The following is a 20,066-nucleotide window of genomic DNA, read 5'->3' as shown; positions in this document are numbered from 1 at the left end:
TTCTTCCAGTTTTTTTCCCTAGTTAGATTTTCCACCCTCAGTGGTCTCATTCAAATAAAAACGAAAGCAAGTGGAAAGTCTCCATCCTGTGGCATTTTTGTTATGACTTTACTTGTCTCAGGCACCTAGGGTGATGGTGAGAAGCTTGAGTCCTATATCCCAAATATACTGGGAGGAAATGAACATGTTTGGTCTGCTGAAGGAGACATGCTGGGGAAATGGGTGGGATGGGGGACTGGTCTTTGGCTTCAAATCTCAACCGATCAATCAGTTAAATATTATTGAGCTTCTTTCATGATCCCACACTAGGAGTGTGGAGGTAAATGAAGCATGTGGTTTCCCTGCTTGAATGGAGTGAGTCTGGGAGGGAAAGGTCTTATTATTAATAGTGATAATAACAGTGGCAATGGCAGTCGCTAATATTTATGATGAACCTACTATGTGCCAGGCACTAAGGCTTACTTTTTCTGTTCAGGTTTTTAATACGTCGTTCCATTTAATCTCCCAGTAGTCTTTGAGTAGGTACTCTTTCTAATCCTCATTTTATTATTGGAAAGAATAAAGTGGCTTAGAAAGTTTCAAACAGGGTTGTACAGTAAACAGATTAAACCAAGGCTAGCAGGTCAGGAAGACTCTAAGGAAATGACATTTCACGTGAGATCTGAAGGATGACAGACATCAGAGAAAAATGATGTTTTTCAGAGAACATAGACAGGGGCTGTTTTTTTTCACAGAGGGAAGTAGGCTGGTTTTGAGTGATAATTTGGGATCCGATTGGGCAGAATTGGTGACCGGAAGTGAGTAGTGACACTGAGGGGCGTCAAGGGTGGCTCCCAGGGTGAGTGAGTGGAAACATCAGAAGTGAGGCAGAAGTTTAAGTAGCGTTTAATTTCAGACCAAAGCTCTTGATTATTTTTCCGCTCTGTCAAAAATGCAAACACTATATTCAGATAGTTAATATCAACATAATTTTTTTCCTTGTGAACACTGATGAACTTCTGAGAATTTGAAAAACCTTGATTTTATAACCTTTAGCTAATTCTTTTTAAAATCTTTATCATTTATTTATTTGGGCGTGCTGGGTCTTAGTTGCACCATGCAAATTCTTACTTGTGGCATGTGGGATCTAGTTCCCCAACCAAAGATTGGACCAGGGCCTCCTGTACTGGGATGTGAAATCTTAGCCATTGGACCACTAGGGAAATCCAGTTTAGTTAATTCTCTAAGTTTGGGTTCAGAGGTGAAGTAGGGTAAATGTGTAAAGAACTACAAGTGTACCTCTGAAATAGAGCAGTACCAACCCTGTTTCCTCAACACACATGTTTCTAGTGTGGAACTGAATATAAAGTATATGGAGACTAAATTAGTTGAAAAACCAAGCATTTTCCTAAAATTCCCTCTTTACTTCCCGCAGATCTTTGATGAGATAGAATACTATTAGTTGAACGTTCAGCTTCCCGGGTGACACAGTGGTAAAGAATCTGCCTGCCAATGCAGGAGACTCAAGAGATGCAGTTTGTCCCCTGGGTTGTGAAGATCCCCTGGAGAAGGAAATGGCAACCCACTCCACTATTCTTGCCTGCAGAATCCCATGGACTGAGGAGCCTGGTGGGCTACAGTCCATGGGGTCACAAAGAGTCGGATTTGACTGAACATGCACACGTTTGAATATTCAGATCCCTTTTGTAGAGTCTGGGAAGCATAAATAAAAAGCTGGGATGGAGACAAGGGACTTAGTTTTTTGGATATATATAGCTTCATGGTTACCTATGCTAAAGTTGTAAAGAAAAATATATCAGTATGCTTGGGAAAAATTTGTCTTTACAGATATCTTACTTTATCAAACTTGTAACTGGCTGAAGGAGAAGGAATGTAACTGCTATTAATTTTAAAAATTGGCTACTACATGTTTTTCTAAGACTTTTGGATGTAGCTGTCATTTCCTCTAAAGTATATATTCCATCATGTTTAATAAATTGTTTTATAAAAAACAAACAAACAACATGAATGAAGCAGAAAAACAAGGATTTGGTTTGGAGTATCTTCAGTTTGAGATCCAAATGGTGGTACTTAGCAAGGAGGGGAGGGCTCTGGGCTACAAGGTATAGTTGGGAGCCACCAGCACAAACAAATTTATGAAGTTTGTAGACAGACAAGGTGGCCTGCGGGGAGAGTGTTCACAGGGAATAGACCAGTACCTGGGATAGAGCTTTGAAGAATTCCAGTAGGTTAACGGCAGGCAGAGTGGGGAAACAGGAGGAGGAGCCAGGGAAAGGTAGAAGATGCCACGGAGGGCAGGGTGGGGAGGTTGCAGGGAAGCAGAGTTCTGTGCCGTCTAAAGGACTTTCTAGTATCAGAATTGTCCTTAGGAGGTGGAGCGCTCCTTGTTCTGCAATGAAATGAGAAGCTCAGGGACATTGTAGAAAGGGGTGGGGCCCGATGTCTTTGAATTGGCCAGAGTTTTTTGGTTCTTTGTAAGCAACAATTGACATAGGTGTCTTCAAAACCGAGTGGAAGGCTATGTAGTTTTACACTCATGTCATGGCCAGGCCTTGGAAAGAACAGGGTCCAGAGTGGCTCTTGGCTCTAGGTGGCAGGAAGTCATGGGCCACCTTCTTATGGCAGTACTACTGATTCAGGAATAAAATTCCCAGCAGGAGTGTGATTGGCTGATCTTGGGTCACATGCCACTCCTTGGCTGGGGGCAGAGCTGGGCACCTTGATTGACAGCACCACCAAGACTAGACATCATGGAGCCAGGCCGGTTTCCCAAAGGAAAGTCAAGATGCCACGTACCATGAGGGAGAGTGGCTGCTGTGCAGGCAAAACCCACAGATGCCCACTGTAAACTCCATGGCCCTGTCTTGGATTGGATGATATTTGTGATGTTCCCGTAACAGGCCCCGCCTTCTTGCAGAGCTGTTGCTAGTGTTTTGCCTGCTAGAGGATTAAGTTTCTCTGTTTGCTTTTTAGAGTAAGTTTGGGGACTGGGATTGACATGAATTTATCTCTGGGCTTCAAGCCACTAGCTCTGGAGGCACAGTTTGGCAGATACGACTCATGTTATTTCTTGACATGACAGTCAAGAAAAGACTTGGCCTTGTGGCTATATGGCCCCTCCTTCGTGAGCAAGGCTAGGAGCTGGTAGTAGACAGATGGTGTAAATCTCTGTTGCATCAGCGAGGTGGGTGTGACCATCCTACAGGCACTTACTAAAAAGAAGCCCAAGTAACTGGCACCTGTGGATACAGGAGACCTGTCAAATCTTATACCTTCCAGCACTTTCTCTTACCTGAGGAAACTTATAAGTGCAGCCATCCTTGTAGGACTGTGGTATTTAGAGGATAATGGGCTTCCCTGATGGCTCAGTGGGTAAAGAATCTGCCTGCAATGCAGGAGACACAGGCAGATGTGGGTTCGATCCCTGGGTCAGGAAGATCTCCTGGAGGAGGGCATGGCAACCCACTCCAGTATTCTGGAAAATCCCATGGGCAGAGGAGTCTTATGGGCTACAGTTTATGGGATTGTCAAGTGTCAGACACGGCTGAGCAACTAACACTATTTAGAGGGTAAGGGAAGGGTGGAACACTGTATCATAGGTTTCCTCAGCTCACCAACATGGACTGATCCAACTGGGTGTTCTTAATATCAAGTCCCTAAGTTAAAAAGAAAAGAGATATATTTATAGGAACACAGGAGAAAAGAGGGGCCTTCACTGCCCACCCTTCAGCTTCTCATCTTTGGTTTATTAGTCATAAGTCCTTTGGTCTCAAGAACCAAAAACCCAATTCAAGTTGGTTTAGACACAGAGGGATATGTTGACGTGTATAAAAATGTTGAGGGGTTCTCCCTTCAGGCTTGGTTGGATCCAGGTGTTCCTGTGTGGTTATCAGATATCTCCTGGCTCTGCTTTTGTCCGTGTTGGCTTCATTCTTAGAAAAGCTTTTTCTTTGTGATAATAAAGATGGCAGCATGCATGCCTGTGTGCTCAGTTGCTTCAGTCTGACTCTTTGTGATTCTGTGGTCTGTAGCCTGCCAGGCTCCTCTATCCATGCGGATTCTCCAGGCAAGAATATTAGAGTGGGTTGCCATGCCCTCCTCCAGATCTTCCTGACCTGGGGATGGAATTCACATATGCCCATGTCTCCTGCATTGCAGGTGGATTCTTTACCCACTGAGCCGCCTGGGAAGCCCAAAGATGGCAGATGCAGACTTATTCCCTACCCAACTTAGCAGTACTCCTGGAAAATAAATCCTTTTTCCTAATAATTCTAGCAAGAGTCCTAAAGCTGATTCTCATTGGGTGGCTGATAGACATGCCCATCCCTGAATCCACACTGTGCCCGGGGTCCTGGGTCCCCCTGGCATCCAGGAGAGGGGAGGGCATCCTTAGCCAGCTCGTGGAAACTGGGGGTCTGATGCCCCAAATAGAAGCAGCGAGGATGGATGCTGGTTGGGCATGTTAACCACACTTGGTTTTGGGAAAAGCTCTTCTCCTGGTCTGAGAGCTCTAGAGTGGGATGTCTGGTGAACAAGGGACGTTGATCTTTCCCCTTAGGCCATGGCTTTTTTGTCTTGCTGCCCCTGCCTTTGGGGCATGATCAAAGCCGGGAGGCCATGGGGTTAAGAGCAGTCTCCACGTGTTATCCAAACAAGCAGGATATTTCCAGCAGCTTTCCTGCCCAGGCACCTTCTCCCCAGGGTTATAGCAGAAGCTGATGGCAGTGGGACTTTCTTCTCATGAGTTTGTTTACTTCTGAGTCCTATCCTTTACTTCTTGTTGGCTCCACTGCTTTGTCTGGCTTAGTTAAGTAAGTTTGGTAATGTTGTGAATGAAAGCATTCCTTTCCTTCAGTTGCTGACCCCTGCAAGGCTCTTGCTCGGTAGTGCTGCTGCTGCTGCTGCTAAGTCGCTTCAGTCGTGTCCGACTCTGTGCGACCCCATAGACGGCAGCCCACCAGGATCCCCCGTCCCTGGGATTCTCCAGGCAAGAACACTGGAGTGGGTTGCCATTTCCTTCTCCAATGTGTGAAAGTGAAAAGTGAAAGTGAAGTCGCTCAGTCGTGTCCGACCCTTAGCGACCCCATGGACTGCAGCCTACCAGGCTCCTCCATCCATGGGATTTTCTAGGCAAGAGTACTGGAGTGGCTTGCCATTGCCTTCTCCTCGGTAGTGCTAGGCTGCTGCTAAAGAATGACTTTTGCTCTTCCTTCCATCTCTTGGGGGAGGAAATCACCATCATTAGAACTCTGCAAATTCCCTTTAACTCTGGGTAAATGGTTGGCAGCCCGTATGATGGAATAAGATGCAGTTGTGGAGACAGGATGAGGTCACTGTCTACATGTTGAGATGGCATGGGCCTCCAGATGTGTTAGTTTGGGAAAAAGCATGAGGAGAATGTGCAGATCAGCAATGCTCTGCACCATTTGAATCACGTGTTCCCAGCCTCTCTGTGTGTGCTCAGTCATTCAGTCGTGTCTGACTCTTTGCGACCCCATGGACTCCCCGTGGAGCCCAACAAGCTCCTCTGTCCATGGAATTCTCCAGGCAAGAATACTGAGTGGGTTGCCATTTGCTCTGCCAGGAGATCTTACCGACCCAGGGACTGAACCCACGTCTCTTGCATTGGCAGGTGGGTTCTTACCACTAGGACCACCTGGGAAGCCCTCCTAGCTTCTCCAGTCTTCCTCCCAATAAACCAGAGTCTCTGGAGGTGGGACTTGAGCCCTGTTTTGTTTTGAAAGCTCCAAGTGACTCAGTGTGCATCCCGGGCTGAGAACCAGGGGTGTAGACTTGTATGGATGAAACAAAGGGACATAGATAAAACCAAAAAGGAAATAGAGAATTATACCCCACATAGAGGCAGGGACTCATACGTGCTCACACACATGCAGAGAATATGGCTAGAAGACAGCCAGGAAATGAGAAAGAGCAGTTCCCTCTGGTAACGGGCTAGAGCCTTGTCTCTCAAACGTATGCGCATCAGTAATGTTCGAATTTTAAGCCTTAAGCATGATAAACCGTTTAAAAAAGAAATCCTAACTGCGCACCCAAGGCCAGCCAGGCAGAGCTGTGAGATGACTCTGAGCTCACGCAGCTTGACTGTACTGGGGCCAGCCACCCACAGACACACACATACCACCCACCACCCCGGCCACAGCTGCCTTCCTCTTGACTCAGCCGTTGAGAGTGACTTCTTGAGTGAGAGAGGTGACCCAAAGCCCAGTCATTCATTTGTTCACTCATTGTCAATGTACTCATTCATATTTTTATTAAGAATCAGATATGGGGCAGGTATGTGCCAAGCACAGGAATCTGGTCTCATCCCCATGACTGTACATGAAGTGAAAGTGTCAATCGCTTAGTCATGTCTGACTCTTTGTGACCCCATGGATGGTAGCCCTCCAGGCTCCTCTGTCTGTGGGATTCTCCAGGCAAGAATACTGGTGTGGGTTGCCATTCCCTTCTCCAGGGTATCTTCCTGATGCCTGGGATCCAGGGATCGAGCCAGTAACTGATCTTGTCCCCGTTCTGTGGTTGGGGATATTTGAGCTCAGAGATAATGTGTAACCAAGGTGATAGTATTTGAGTCAGGAAGACTAGCTAAAACAGAGCTTGTGAACTGATGGGACTCAGATGTCTTTGGATGATCGGCATGGAGTTTTCAAAAAACCCCATCTGGCAACACTGGATTAGAGCTCCCAGGGCCATGGCTGGACAGAGTTGAGTATCCCAGGGATGCGCATGTGCTGTCCAGTTCATCCCAGCCGCCCTTCCCCGCTGTATTACACCAGACTGGCTTCACTCAGTCACATAGCCTGGCCTCGGTAAGGTTTTAAGTTTATAACCCTTGCAATAAAGTAGGTGCACGTGTGCTAAGTCTCTTCAGTTGTGTCCAACTCTTTGTGACCCTATGGACTGTAGCCTGACAGGCTCCTCCATCCATGGGAGTTCCTAGGCAAGGATACTGCAGTGCGTTTCCATGCCCTCCTCCAGGGGTTCTTCCTGACCCAGGGATCGAACCTGTGTCTCTTGCATTGGCAGATAGGTGCTTTACCGCTGAGTCACCTGGGAAGCCCAATGAAGTAGGCAGGATGAGTCAACCATTACCTGTCCCCTGGGGCTCCCAAGCTGAATTATCCTGTGGAGCATATCATTTCTACTCTAGTCTGGCCTTCGGTCTGCTGGTTGGAGAACTAAGCTCTCTGCCTTTAAATTTCCTTGTGGCCATCATGGGGTGGGCTGTTGGTAGTGATGTATTTATGGAACAGATTTGCACAGTATAGAATGAGTGAAATATAGAAAAGGACAGTCATCCAGCCTGGCAGGAATGTGGGGCAGTGGAGTGAGAGGAGGTAAGAGTAGAGTTGGACCGTGGTTTCATTGTGAATGGATGCCAGCCTGTTGGATTGGAACTTTATTCTTTAGGCCAGTGCTGTCTAATAATACTTGTACAATGAGTGTCCAGTACGATAGCTTCTAGCCACATGTGACTGTTAAGCACTTGAAATGTGGTTAGTGTGAATGAAGCACTTGAAATGTGGTTAGTGTGAATGAAAAGCTGAAGTATTTTTTAAACAATGGATTGTTCACTTTATTTTTTAAAAATATATTTGTTTACTTATTTGACTGTGCCAGGTGTTAGTTGGGGCATGCCGGATCTTTGATCCTCATTGTGGCATGCAGAATCTTTAGTTGCAGCATGTAGGATCTAGTTCCCTGACCAGGGATCAAACCCAGGCCCACTTCTTTGGGAGCAAGAAGTCTTAACCACCCACTTGACCACCAAGGAAGTCCCAAGAACTGAATTTTAAATTTCATTTAATTAATTTAAATTGGCATAGCCCCACATCACCTGTGGCTACTGTGTTGGACAGTGCAACTTTAGACGATAAGCAGCCAGTGAATGTGTTGGAGCAGGGAGATAGTATCAAGCTGAGTTTTCAGAAGATGAATTTTTCAGGAGTGTGTAGGCTGTATGGGGTGAGGGAAGTAGGCAGAAATAATATTAATGGTGTTTAGTATATGTTAGGCGCTTCCTTGGTCCTCACATGACCTCATTTAACCCTCACAACAACTCTGTAAGAAAAGCACTATTATTTTTTCTATTTTATAGACTAGGAAAGCAAGACACGGCAAGGTCAGTGAACTTAAGGTCATAGAGCTAATAAATAGTATGGCCTGGTGTCGTGTCCGGGCAGCTTGGCTGCAGAGTTCAGACTGTAAACCTCTCTAACCTGGAAGGAAGTAAATAAACCTTCACTGAGAACTTCCTTTGTGCCCTGATGCTGTACATTGGTACACGATGTTTCATTTAGATTTCGTAGCAATCACATAACACTGATGACCTTATCTCCTCTGTGATTATGGAAGCTTTGGCTCATAGAGATGAGACATCATAGCAGCCTTATCAGTTTCGGGGGAAACCAGTTAAGGCTTCATTGCAAAATTCCATTTCTGAGTTACTGAGGGCAGTTAGGGTGGAATCAGTGGGGAGTGTATAGGAGGATATGGTATAAAAGATGTTGCGAAGGAAGCATCAGTAGGATTTAGCAACTGACTGGATGGCTGGGGTGAGGAAAGCGGGGGAGGATTTCTTCTGGAACAGTGAGATGAATGACGAACACAAATGCAGCCACGCTGTATGAGCTGAGAGTGTGTGGGCTCTAGAGGAAGACAAACCTGGTTTCAAATATAAGCGTCGCCACTGACTAGCTGGATGCCCTTGGACAAGTCATTCCTCGCTGTGTATCAGCATCCCTGTTGTTAAAACACGGATCAAAACACCTTCCTCCTGGGACTGTGATGGGGTTAAGCTGTAATAACCATGGATGTGAAAGTCCTTTGCCAACTCAAGTCCACGGTCTGTGAGTCATGCTTCTGAATGGTAGGGAGGCTGGGTGGAGGTGGTGACCAGGCCTATTTGCCTTTGGTCATGAAGGCAGTTCCAGAAAGCATGGGAGGGAGCACCACCTCATCTTGGACACGGGGCAATTTCATGCGTGTGAGTTGTCTTTGACCTGGGAGGAAAGAGGGATCCTGCACACCCATCTGAAAGAAACATTTGCATGCTGGTGCCTCCACCTCAAATGCCCCTTTCCACGAAGCACTTTGTGTGTGTGTTTTGTTGGACCTTCACAACAACTTTCTAAGAGTAGATAATGCTATCATTCCCATTTTGGAGGAGATGGAGGCTCAGAGAGGCATAGTAATTGGGCTGACGTCCTTCAGCTTGAGGGTCATAAAATAGCAGTTCAGGGAACTCCCTTGGTGGTCCATTGGTTAAGAATCCACCTTGTAATGCAGAGGTCACAGGTTCGATCCCTGGTCAGGGAACTAAGATCCCACATGCCATGGAGCAACTAAGCCTGTGAGTTGCAACTATTGAGACTGCGTGCCAGAGCCTGAGCACCACGATTAGAGAGTCTGTGGATTGCAATGAAAGATCCTGCATGGCACCGTGAGGATCCCACGTGCTGCAGCTAAGACCTCACACAGCCAAATAAGTAAATTTAAAAAAAAAATTTTTTTTTTTAAATGGGAGTTCAAACTGAGGTTCATCTGATCCAGAGGCCTGGCCTGGAAGTCTTGCAGATGGTAGATTTCTCTCTTGAGGAATGGCTGTCTGGGAGCTTCCAGAGAGAGACGAGAGCTCAGGAAGGTGTTGAAGGCCCTTTTGTTTCTTCTTCCAACACAGACATCTGCAGCAAGTGCTGGAATGTCTACCTCCGGTTAGTATGGATTGAGGGACAAAGATTGCTTCCTAAAGATGACAGTTGCCCATTTTAGACTCTAGTGAGAATAGGGTACAAGAGATGGATCGACTCCAAAGAGAGAAAATAAAAATTTAACGACTTGATCTAGTTTCCTCTGGATACAACAAACAAATTGTAATGGTTAGAGTTGGGCATTTGGGGGTGGGTGCATTATGAGGCAGAGTTGGGGTCCCGTTGCTTCCTGGGGGCAGATACTCCAGAGAGGTCTCTTGGGCTTTTGTCTGTAGTCTTCTGCTTCTGGGATCATCCAAGTGTTTCCGATCCTTGGCTGGTATATCCATTTCCTATTGCTGGAATAACAAATTATCACACACTTAATGGCGTAAAATAACAGATTTATTACCTTATAGCTCTGGAGGTCAAAAGTCTGAAAATGGGTCTCATGAGGCTAACATCAAGACAGCAGGATGTCAAGATGTCAGCAGGACGTCATTCCTTCTGGAGCCTCTGGGGATTGTCTGTTCCTTGCCTTTTCTAGACACCATCCACATTTCTTGGCATGTGTTCTTTTCCAGCAGTGGCGTCACGCCAGCCTCTGCTTTTGTAGTCGTACCTCCTTCTCTGACTCTGACCCTCATCAGTTAAGCTCAGTCGCTCAGTCGTGTCCGACTCTTTGCGACCCCATGCCTCCCTCTCATAAGGGTCCAGTGGCTAAACTCCGTGTTCCCAATGCAGGGGACCTGAGTGTTCAATCTCTGGTCAGGGAACTAGATCCCACATGCCACAACTAAGAGTTTACATGCTAAACGTGAAGATCTCACATGCCACAGTGAAGATCGAAAGTCCTGAGTGCTGCAACTAAGACTCAGCACAGCCAAGTAAATAAATTTTGAGGAAAAAAAAAGAAAAAAAGTATTCTTATTAAAAAAGGACTCTTTTAATTGCATTAAACTCACCAGGATGTGTTAGTGTTATTTGCTCAGTCATGTCTGACTCTTTGGGACCCCATGTACTATAGCCTGCCAGTCTCCTCTATCCTTGGAATTCTCCAGCAAGAGTACTGGAGTGGGTAGCCATTCCCTTCTCTAGGGGATCTTCCTGACCCGGGGATCAAAACCAGGTTTCCTGCATTGCTGGCAGATTCTTCACTGTCTGAGCCACCATTCACACATTCCAGGGATTAGGACGTGGACGTCTTTGGAGAGGCTGGGGGAAGACGTTATTCTACATATAGGCCTATGACCCTCATGATTTTAATGTAACGGGAGGATTGGAGATAAATGGTGCTTGGAATCTTAATCTCTTTCTCTGCGGGAGCCAAGTATCAGTTCCCTGCCCCCTGTTCTAAAAATTTAGTTTATTTATTTATGGCTCTGCTGGGTCTTCATTGCTATGCTGACTTTGCTCTAGTTGCAGGGAGTGGTGGCTACTCTTTAGCTGTGGTGCACGGGCTTCTCAGGGCAGTGGCTTCTCTTGTTGCAAGGCTCTCTAGAGCACAGGCTCAGTAGCTGTGCTTTATGGGTCTAGTTGCCCTGCAGCATGTGGGATCTTCCCAGACCAAGGGTCGAAGTCCTGTCTCCTGCATTGGCAGGCAGATTCCTTACCACTGAGCCACCAGGGATGTCCAGCAGTTTCCCCTTTTAAATTAGGTCTTGCATACATTCTCCCGCCTGACACTTAGATATTTTCAGTGCTCGTCTGGTCCATATACATTTGGGTTTGAGACTGCATCATGTAGTCCTAATAAAACATGACTACTGGTTAGATTCAGAAGGCTGCAGGCTGCAGGCTTCTAACTTCTACGGAGCAAAGAGTTGTTGCATAAACCGTGAAGCATCTAGGAATTCTTGGTTCTTACCAGGTACCTGTTTGAAAGCAGGACCTGGTACGTGTTTCAGCAGTTTCTGTGAATGTTGGCTCTTATTTAAGAAAAGCTAGTCTTACCCTGAATTTGCCAAACAGAAATGAGGGGGTGTTTATTTGTATCACAAAAGGATTTAGTTTGTTTCTTTAAATAGCCTAAGCCCTACTCCTTTTCTTTGAAGTGTTTTAGTTAATGGGAAATTTGATTTGCAGAACTTCTTAGAAACACTCTGTGTAAATACCTGCACTAGAAGCTCATCAACTTTTCAGCCTGTTCCCAGCTTCTCTGTAGAACATGCTGGGGTACAGCCAAGCCCCTTGGCATACTGAGTCCACCAGGGTGGACGTAGATTGTTTATTTTCCTGGCTAATTGGAAGGCTGCCAGGAGAGACCTTGTCAATGACCATGGTGGTAGAATGTGGAAGGCCAGCTGGGAGCTATAGCTAGCATTAAGTTGTGTGGCTGATAATGCCCATTCTTTGTTGATTCATTCACCAAGTATTTATTTACTCAGTATATGCCAGGACATGTGGTAGACACGAGGAAGCTAGAGATGAGCTTCCCTCAAAGAGAGGAAGGATGGATAAGATCGTAACTGATATTTTAGATATTTTGAAGAAGGGCTCTAGACTAAAGTGATTGCTTATCAATGGTGAGCTGCGGGGAGAGGAACTTTCTTAAACATTTCTGGGTGAAGGGAGAAGTGAAACCTTCAGTAATAGGCCAGTTAGAAACTTACAATGATGGCAGTATAAAATGTAGGATGTGGCTGAAGTTGTGCTTGAAGGTTTTTAGCCTTAAAATGTTAAACTTTTAATGAAGAAGAATGGGAAGAAATTAACTGAGCGGTCAGTTCAAGAAGCTTTAAAATGAATAATGAATAATAGCAGGAGACATTTGTTGCACACTCATGGTATGTGAGGCTCAGTTCTGAGCATGGATTATCTCATTTAATTCTGATAACACTGCTGTGATATGAGTATTATTACTATTATCACCATCATTTTTCAGAAGGAAAACTGAAGCACAGGTAGATAGATGATGTGCCCAAACATTATAGTTTACAAATGATGAAAGCAGCATCACAACCTGGCCAGCTGACTCCAGAAGTCATACTTGCAACCCATTAAATAATACAAGAACAACTACAAATAAAATAAGTAGGACAAATAAAAGTAAAACTAACAATCAAGTAAGAAACAAAACAGTAGAATTGAGAAATATATCCATCATTTGCTTCTTTAAAATGAAAGAATAATAAAATGGACACTAAGGAAGATAAACCTCTGAAAAAAATAAAAAGAGAGACTCCCCAACAATATAATAGACGAAAGCTTGAGAAAGGGTATGGCACTATCACAGATAAGATGATGCAGTTGAAACACATGGAGAAGAACACTGTGAATAATTCCAAAGGAAAATATAAATTCCCAAAGTTAGTTTGAGAAGAGCGTGAGGGAGAAATTAAAGCTGGTAAAAGCTCTAAGTGGGACAGGACTGTTTGCCTGTCATCCCTTTTATTCCACATTTTTCCAGAAATTTTACATATGGACATATAAAGGGAAACCCAAGAGGCATATCTGTCAGGGAGGAGGAAAGGAAAATGTTATTACTGGGGATAATATGATTCTCTACCTGGAAAACTCAAAGGAAGCAACTGAAATCCCACAGCAGCTCTCATGAATTTTAAAAATACTTAGAAAATAAATACTCTGAAAATTTATTGCTTTCCTATTTGTAAATGATAACCACTTGGCAAACAAAATGGAAAAGATGTCAAAATCACAATAGCAGAGAAGTAGGACTTCTCAGATAATACTGTTAGAAATATGTAGAACTATAGAGAAAAGAGGGCTTTCCAGGTGGCGCTAGTGGTAAAGAACCCAGCTGCCAATGCAGGAGACTTAAGAGAAATAGGTTTGATCCCTGGATTGGGAAGATCCCCTGGAGGTCATGGCCACCCACTCTAGTATTCTTGCATGGAGAATTCCATGGACAGAGGAGCCTGGAGAGTTACAGGATCCATAGGGTCGCAAAGAATTGGACGTGACTGAAGCAACTTAGCACACACACACGCACACAGAAAATTAAATACTTTACTGGGAGACATAAAATTTTAACAAGGGGGCACTCTATTCCTGATAGAAGTACTCATTGTTATGAAAGTGTCAATTATCAAAGTCCCAATAAATATTTTTCTGGGGTGAGGGTAGGGAGTTGACTAAATACAATTCCAATAAAAATTCCATTGGTATTTTTAAAAGCTTGATAAACTGGTTCTAAAGTTCACTTGGAACTTGCAATGATTGCCAATAGAATGTTGAAAATAAGGATAGTGAAAGAGGACTTGCCCTGCCAAGATATAACATATTATAAAGCTACTATAATTAAATCCCATATTGCTTTATTATAAGACAGATCAGTGGAACAGAACTGCAGGCCCAAAGACAGACCCCAGTGTATATAATTATTTAGTATATAATTAGGTTGGCATTTGAAATCAGTAATGAGGGGATGAATTATTCAATAAAAGATGCTGGCACAATTGATTACCTATTTGGGAAAAAAATGGCAAGTTAAATTCCCGTGTCATGTCAGATACAAAAAAAATTACAAATCAATGAAGGTTTAAAGTGCATATGATGCCAGATAAAAGTAAAGAGAAAAGAATGGTATTGATAGGAATTTGGATCACATGGGAAGGCCTTTTGAAGTGTAGTTGGACTAAGTTTTCTTTGTCCAGCTTTTTTCTTTTGGTAGTCTGCAAATTATTCTTGTTAGCACACTATCCTCACTTATGCTGTCCTAAATGCAGTTTCTCCATACCTATTAACTCTTGAGAAATCAGACAAGGATCTTAGCATATTGCAACTTTGTAGTCTTTTTCCCATCCCTGTCTCTTAAGACTTGTCCCCCCACCCTCACCTTGCTTTTCTTTTTGTTCTTTCACCACTGTTTTATGCCTCTTTTATTCATTTTGTTGTTTTTTTGTGGAGTGTATATTCTCGATTACTTCTTTGTGGGAAGTAAATTTTCCAAGTTCTTGTATTTTGGAAATGTCTTTATTTTGTTCTTTCACCTGAATGCTTGACTGTGTATGGGATTTTAGGTTCAAATGACTTCTCCTAAACCTTTGAAGATGTTGCTCCATTGTATTCTAATTTTTAAAAATTTTTTAAAAAAATGGTCACCACAATCAGTTGAGTTAAATTTTTTAAAGATTTTTTTTATGTGGACCATTTTTAAAGTCTTTATTGAATCTGTGTTACAGTATTGCTTCTGTCTTATGTTTTGGTCTTTTGGCCACGAGGCATGTGCAATCTCAGCTCCCTAATCAGGGATCGAACTCACCCCCCTGCATTAGAAGGCGAACTCTTAACCATTGGAAGTGCCTCCTTTGTATCCTAGAATGCAGAGTTCCAGATGAGAAATCTGATGTTAAAGTCATTTTTGTTCCTTTGTCAGTAACCTTCCCATCTTCTCTTCCTTTCCCTGCTGGACACATCCTCACAGTGATCTCTGAGCCTTGGTAATTCTCACTGTTAGTCATTTTTATTCGTATCTATTGACCCTTGATAGTTTCTTTGAATTTCATGGCTCAGATTCTTCTTAATCTTTAGAGAATTTCCTTTCATTTTCTTCAGTTACACCTTCTTTACTTTTATTTCTGTTTTTCCCTGAACATCCTTCTGTATAGATATTAGAATTTTGAGATCTATTCTACATGTTTTGAGTCATTTCTTTTATTCTTTCTTGCCCACCCCCCCCTTTTTTTTGCAGAATTCTGGGGAAATCACTCAAATTAGACTTCCAATTTGCTAAGTTCCTCTTTAGGTGTCCTGCATTTTGTATCAGCCCAACCACTGAATTTCCAGTTTGGGCAATCATATTTTTCATTTCCCGATCTTTGTTTTTCTTTGACTCTTTGTTTCAAAATGAAAGTAGGCTTATTTCCCTTGATATTATGTAATTAACATATACTCTTTTGTCAGCATTTCAAACAATATAGATGTAAGGTTGTCAGTAAAAATAATCTGTAGTCCTGTTGCCCAGAGACAACCATCATTGGCATTTTTTGGCCACTGCTCATGTATTACTCTCAACATTCACAGACATATAGGCACAGAGGACTTCCCTACTCATAACAAATATATATATGCTGTTTGACACAGATGTCTTTATACAAAGCATATATTACTTACAAAATGCAATAAATAATAACAGAAAAAGGAAAGAAATTGACCCCTTTGGAACTCTTCTTCTTCTTTTTAGCTTTGCCATCTTGTGGAATCTTGGTTCCCTGACCGGGGATTGAACTTTGGCCCCTGACAGCGGAAGCACGGAGTCCTAACCACTGGACTGCCAGGGAATTTCCCCCAGGTTCACTAATAATCAGTCAAGACTAATGTTTTTTCCCATTTATTACTTTCTGTCTCCTTTCTGTCATTTTGAATTATTTTGAATTGAATCATTTTATCTGTAAAGATTATAGGATGTATCCTTCGAAGTAAAATAACAAAAAAATCATAATACCCTTATTATATAAAAAATTATAATTCCCTAATACCAATAACAGAAATTCCCTCATATTATCAAAAAATGAATACATTCATTTTTCTGATTGTCTCGTAATTATTAAAAAACTATTAGTTTATTTAAATTAGGACCCAAACAATGTCTACATATTGTATCTAGTTAATACCTTTTTAAAATCTCTTTATTATGTTTCTCCTTTGCCCTGCTGTTTTCCTCCTGCAGTTTTCTATTTTCGTTTGTTTATTGTTGGCGTTTTGAACAGTTTTAGGCATATAGAAAAATTGATTGAAAATACAGTTTCTGTACATTTCCCTCAACCTCATTTCCACCCTAGTTCCCCCTATTATTAACATTTGCAAGTGAAGTAAATCAGAAAGAGAAATACCATGTTAACTCACTTGTATGTGGGATCTAAAAAAAATAAGATAAACCCAAAACACCAAAACCAAGAAGTGAACTTGTGGATACAGGGAACAGACTGGTGATTGCCAGAGATGAGGGTGGGGAGAAGTGGAATGGGTGAAAGTGGTCAAAATAAATAAGCCCAGGGGATGTAACAAATAGCATGGTGACTATAGTTAGTAGGACCGTAGTGTATATTTGGGCTTCCCTGGGGGCTCAGTGCTAAAGAATCTGCCTGCCAATGCAGGAGACGTGTTCGATCCCTGGGTTGGGAAGATCCGCTGGAGGAGGACATGGCAACCCGCTCGAGTATTCTTCCTGGGAAATCCCATAGACAGAGGAGCCTGGCGGGCTACTGTCCATGAGGTTGCAGAAGAGTCGGACACAACGACTGAGCATGCAGCGTATATTTGGAAGTCACTAAACTCTGATACTTGGACCACCTCATGCGAAGAGTTGACTCACTGGAAAAGACTCTGATGCTGGGAGGGACTGGGGGCAGGAGGAGAAGGGGACGACAGAGGATGAGATGGCTGGATGGCATCACCGACTCGATGCATATGAGTTTAAGTGAACTCCGGGAGTTGGTGATGGACAGGGAGGCCTGGCGTGCTGTGATTCATGGGGTCGCAAAGAGTTGGACACGACTGAGCGACTGAACTGAACTGAATTAAACTGAAGAAAGTAAATCTTAAAAAATCTTATCACAAGAAAAAAATTTACAACTATGTGTGGTGATGGAAGTTGATGACTTATAGTGATGATCATTTATAAATGTATATATGGAATCATTATGTTATACACTTGAATCTAATATAAGGTTATATCAATTATATCTCAATTAAAAAATGAAGAGAACTATATTAAATACCCTATGATAAGTCATAATGGAAAATAATATTTAAAAATGTGAAAAAATGAAATAGCATGCCTTAAATTGTTGTTAGGAATATTAAGTGAATTAATATGTGTAAAGCACTTTTAAAGAATCTTGCATTCAGTTCAGTTCAGTCGCTCAGTCGTGTCCGACTCTTTGCGACCCCATGAATCACAGCACACCAGGCCTCCCTGTCCATCACCAACTCCCGGAGTTCACTCAATCTCATGTCCGTCGAGTCGGTGATGCCATCCAGCCATCTCATTCTCTGTTGTCCCCTTCTCCTCCCGCCCCCAACCTTTCCCAGCATCAGGGTCTTTTCCAGTGAGTCAACTCTTCGCATGAGGTGGCCAAAGTATTGAGTTTCAGCTTTAGCATCAGTCCCTCCAATGAACACCCAGGATTGATCTCCTTTAGAATGGACTGGTTGGCTCTCCTTGCAGTCCAAGGGACTCTAAAGAGTCTTCTCCAGCACCACAGTTCAAAAGCATCAATTCTTCGGCGATCAGCTTTCTTCACAGTCCAACTCTCACATCCATACATGACCACGGGAAAAACCATAGCCTTGACTAGACAGACCTTTGTTGGCAAAGTAATGTCTCTGCTTTTTAATATACTATCTAGGTTGGTCATAACTTTCCTTCCAAGGAGTAAGTGTCTTTTAATTTCATGGCTGTGATCAGCATCCGCAGCGATTTTGGAGCTTGCATTAGTGTGGTACATTTGTTGTAATTGATGGGCCAATATTGATACATTGTTATTAACTAAAAGCCATTGTTTATACTGCTGCTGCTGCTGCTAAGTCACTTCAGTCCTGTCCGACTCTGTGCGACCCCACAGACGGAAGCCCACCAGGCTCCCCCGTCCCTGGGATTCTCCAGGCAAGAACACTGGAGTGGGTTGCCATTTCCTTCTCCAATGTGTGAAAGTGAAAAGTGAAAGTGAAGTCGCTCAGTCATGTCCTACCTTTAGCGACCCCACTGACTGCAGCCTACCAGGCTCCTCCATCCATGGGATTCTCCAGGCAATAGTACTGGAGTGGCTTGCCATTGCCTTCTCCAATTGTTTATACTAGGGTTCACTTTTTTGTTGTATGTTCTCTAAATGTAGTTGTCACTACTATCCATAGTAGTCAACATAATTAGTAATTTGCAAGTTGCAGCACCAGTGTACCCAGGAGTTTGACTTCAACAGAAGACAAGGGGCAGAAGCTGAAGGCATTGTTATCTGATTATAAAGCCTTTGAGGATGAAGTCCAGGCCTAACGATGTCTTCCTGTCTTCCCCTCCCCTCCTGCTCTCCACGTCCCCTCTCCCTCCCCTCCTACCCTCATTTTCTCTTTTGCAGTCTGCTGTTTTGTTGTGCACAAGCGGTGCCATGAATTTGTCACCTTCTCCTGCCCGGGCGCTGACAAGGGCCCAGCCTCTGACGTAAGTAACAGGCACTGATCACCTCTCTCTGTCCACAGTCAATGCATCCTTTTGGGTGACTGTGCGTATCCTGAGACAAAAAGTCAGGATGTCATGGTCCCTACAGCCTCTGTGACTATTTTCATCTTAATGGGAAAAAACCCAAAACATTTTGAGAGGGGTGCATGACTTCAAGAAGCCAGTTTCCCTACTATGATTTAGCACAATGTCTTCATCTTTATGGCTGAGGCGTGAGGTTGATGGGCAGAGGTTAAATCATGAACTCTTTGTCAGGGCCCAAGAATGAGGAGGAAGTAAGATTTTCCTGCTCCGTTCAACCCAAAATGTGATTACATTTACCCAGGATGCTCCTGGGTAAAACTGGCAAATAAACTTTGTTTTGATCATTATTGCTTTATTTTAATATGGTTTGAAAATTTTATCTAGTAGTGGTTTGTCATTTATTGTGAGGATATAAAATTTCCTACCTAAGTAAAGGTGTTTAGGGTTAAACAAAAGATAGGGCTTACCTTGTGGCTCAGCTGGTAAAAAATGCCCCCACAATGTGGGGGTTTGATCTGGGTTTGATCCCTGGGTTGGGAAGATCCCCTGAAGAAGGGGAAGGTTACCCAGTATTCTGGCCTGGCGAATTCCATGAACTGTATAGTCCATGGGGTCGGAAAGAGTCAGACAAGACTGAGTGACTTTAATTTTCTCTTTCACTTTAAAAAGATAAGGACTTCCCTGGCAGTCCAGTGGTTAAGAATCACCTATCCAACAGCCACTCCTAACCCTCACTCTCTTCTTTCTGGCAAAGGTCACCTCTCAGTATAAAAGCTGAAGATGCCTGTTGCTTGCTTTCTTAGGCTCCTTTGTAGCTCACGAGTGAGCACGTGACCCAGTTCTGCTCAGTGGGACCCGAGGGGAAGTCTGAGCAGGGCTTCTAGGGAAGACTTTCCTTTCTGATAAAGGAAGATACTCCTTTCTTTGTTCTGTTGGACATTTTTAAGTGGGCACATAATGCATGGAGTTGTGGCAACCCTTAAGGTCAATGAGAAAGCTGTGACTGACATCCTGAGCATGGCCGAGTGGAAGAGTTAAAGGAACCTGGGTCATGGATGACATTGATGAACTGCTGAGCCAATGCTGAGTTCTCTTATGCTCAGACTGTGTCTGTGAGATAAGAAGCATCTCTTACTGGTAAAGTCTTGCAGTTTAGGGTATTTTCCATGTAGCTGAAACTGTCCTGGACCTTCCACCAT

General features: G+C 43.4%; 1 protein-coding gene across 3 annotated transcripts in view; it reads left to right on the top strand.

Annotated features, from left to right (window-relative positions):
* The window catches only part of PRKCB (protein kinase C beta), a 381,063-nt gene that overhangs the window by 151,701 nt on the left and 209,296 nt on the right, over positions 1 to 20,066 (top strand). For 2 of the 3 annotated variants that reach the window (XM_088833029.1, XM_088833028.1), the window contains exon 3: positions 18,743 to 18,825. The exons of the other annotated variant lie outside the window; for it this stretch is intronic. In XM_088833029.1, coding sequence (XP_088689155.1) covers positions 18,743 to 18,825 — 83 coding nt within the window. The remainder of the gene's footprint in view (positions 1 to 18,742; positions 18,826 to 20,066) is intronic. 3 annotated transcript variants of the gene reach the window in all.

The sequence above is a fragment of the Moschus berezovskii genome, chromosome 27 (assembly GCF_049115385.1).
Source record: "Moschus berezovskii isolate FMDL1 chromosome 27, NW_MosBer_1.0, whole genome shotgun sequence".
NCBI classification, from domain to species: Eukaryota; Metazoa; Chordata; class Mammalia; order Artiodactyla; family Moschidae; genus Moschus; species Moschus berezovskii.
Note: the sequence above shows the minus strand (reverse complement) of the source record. Positions and strands in the feature narration are given on the sequence as shown.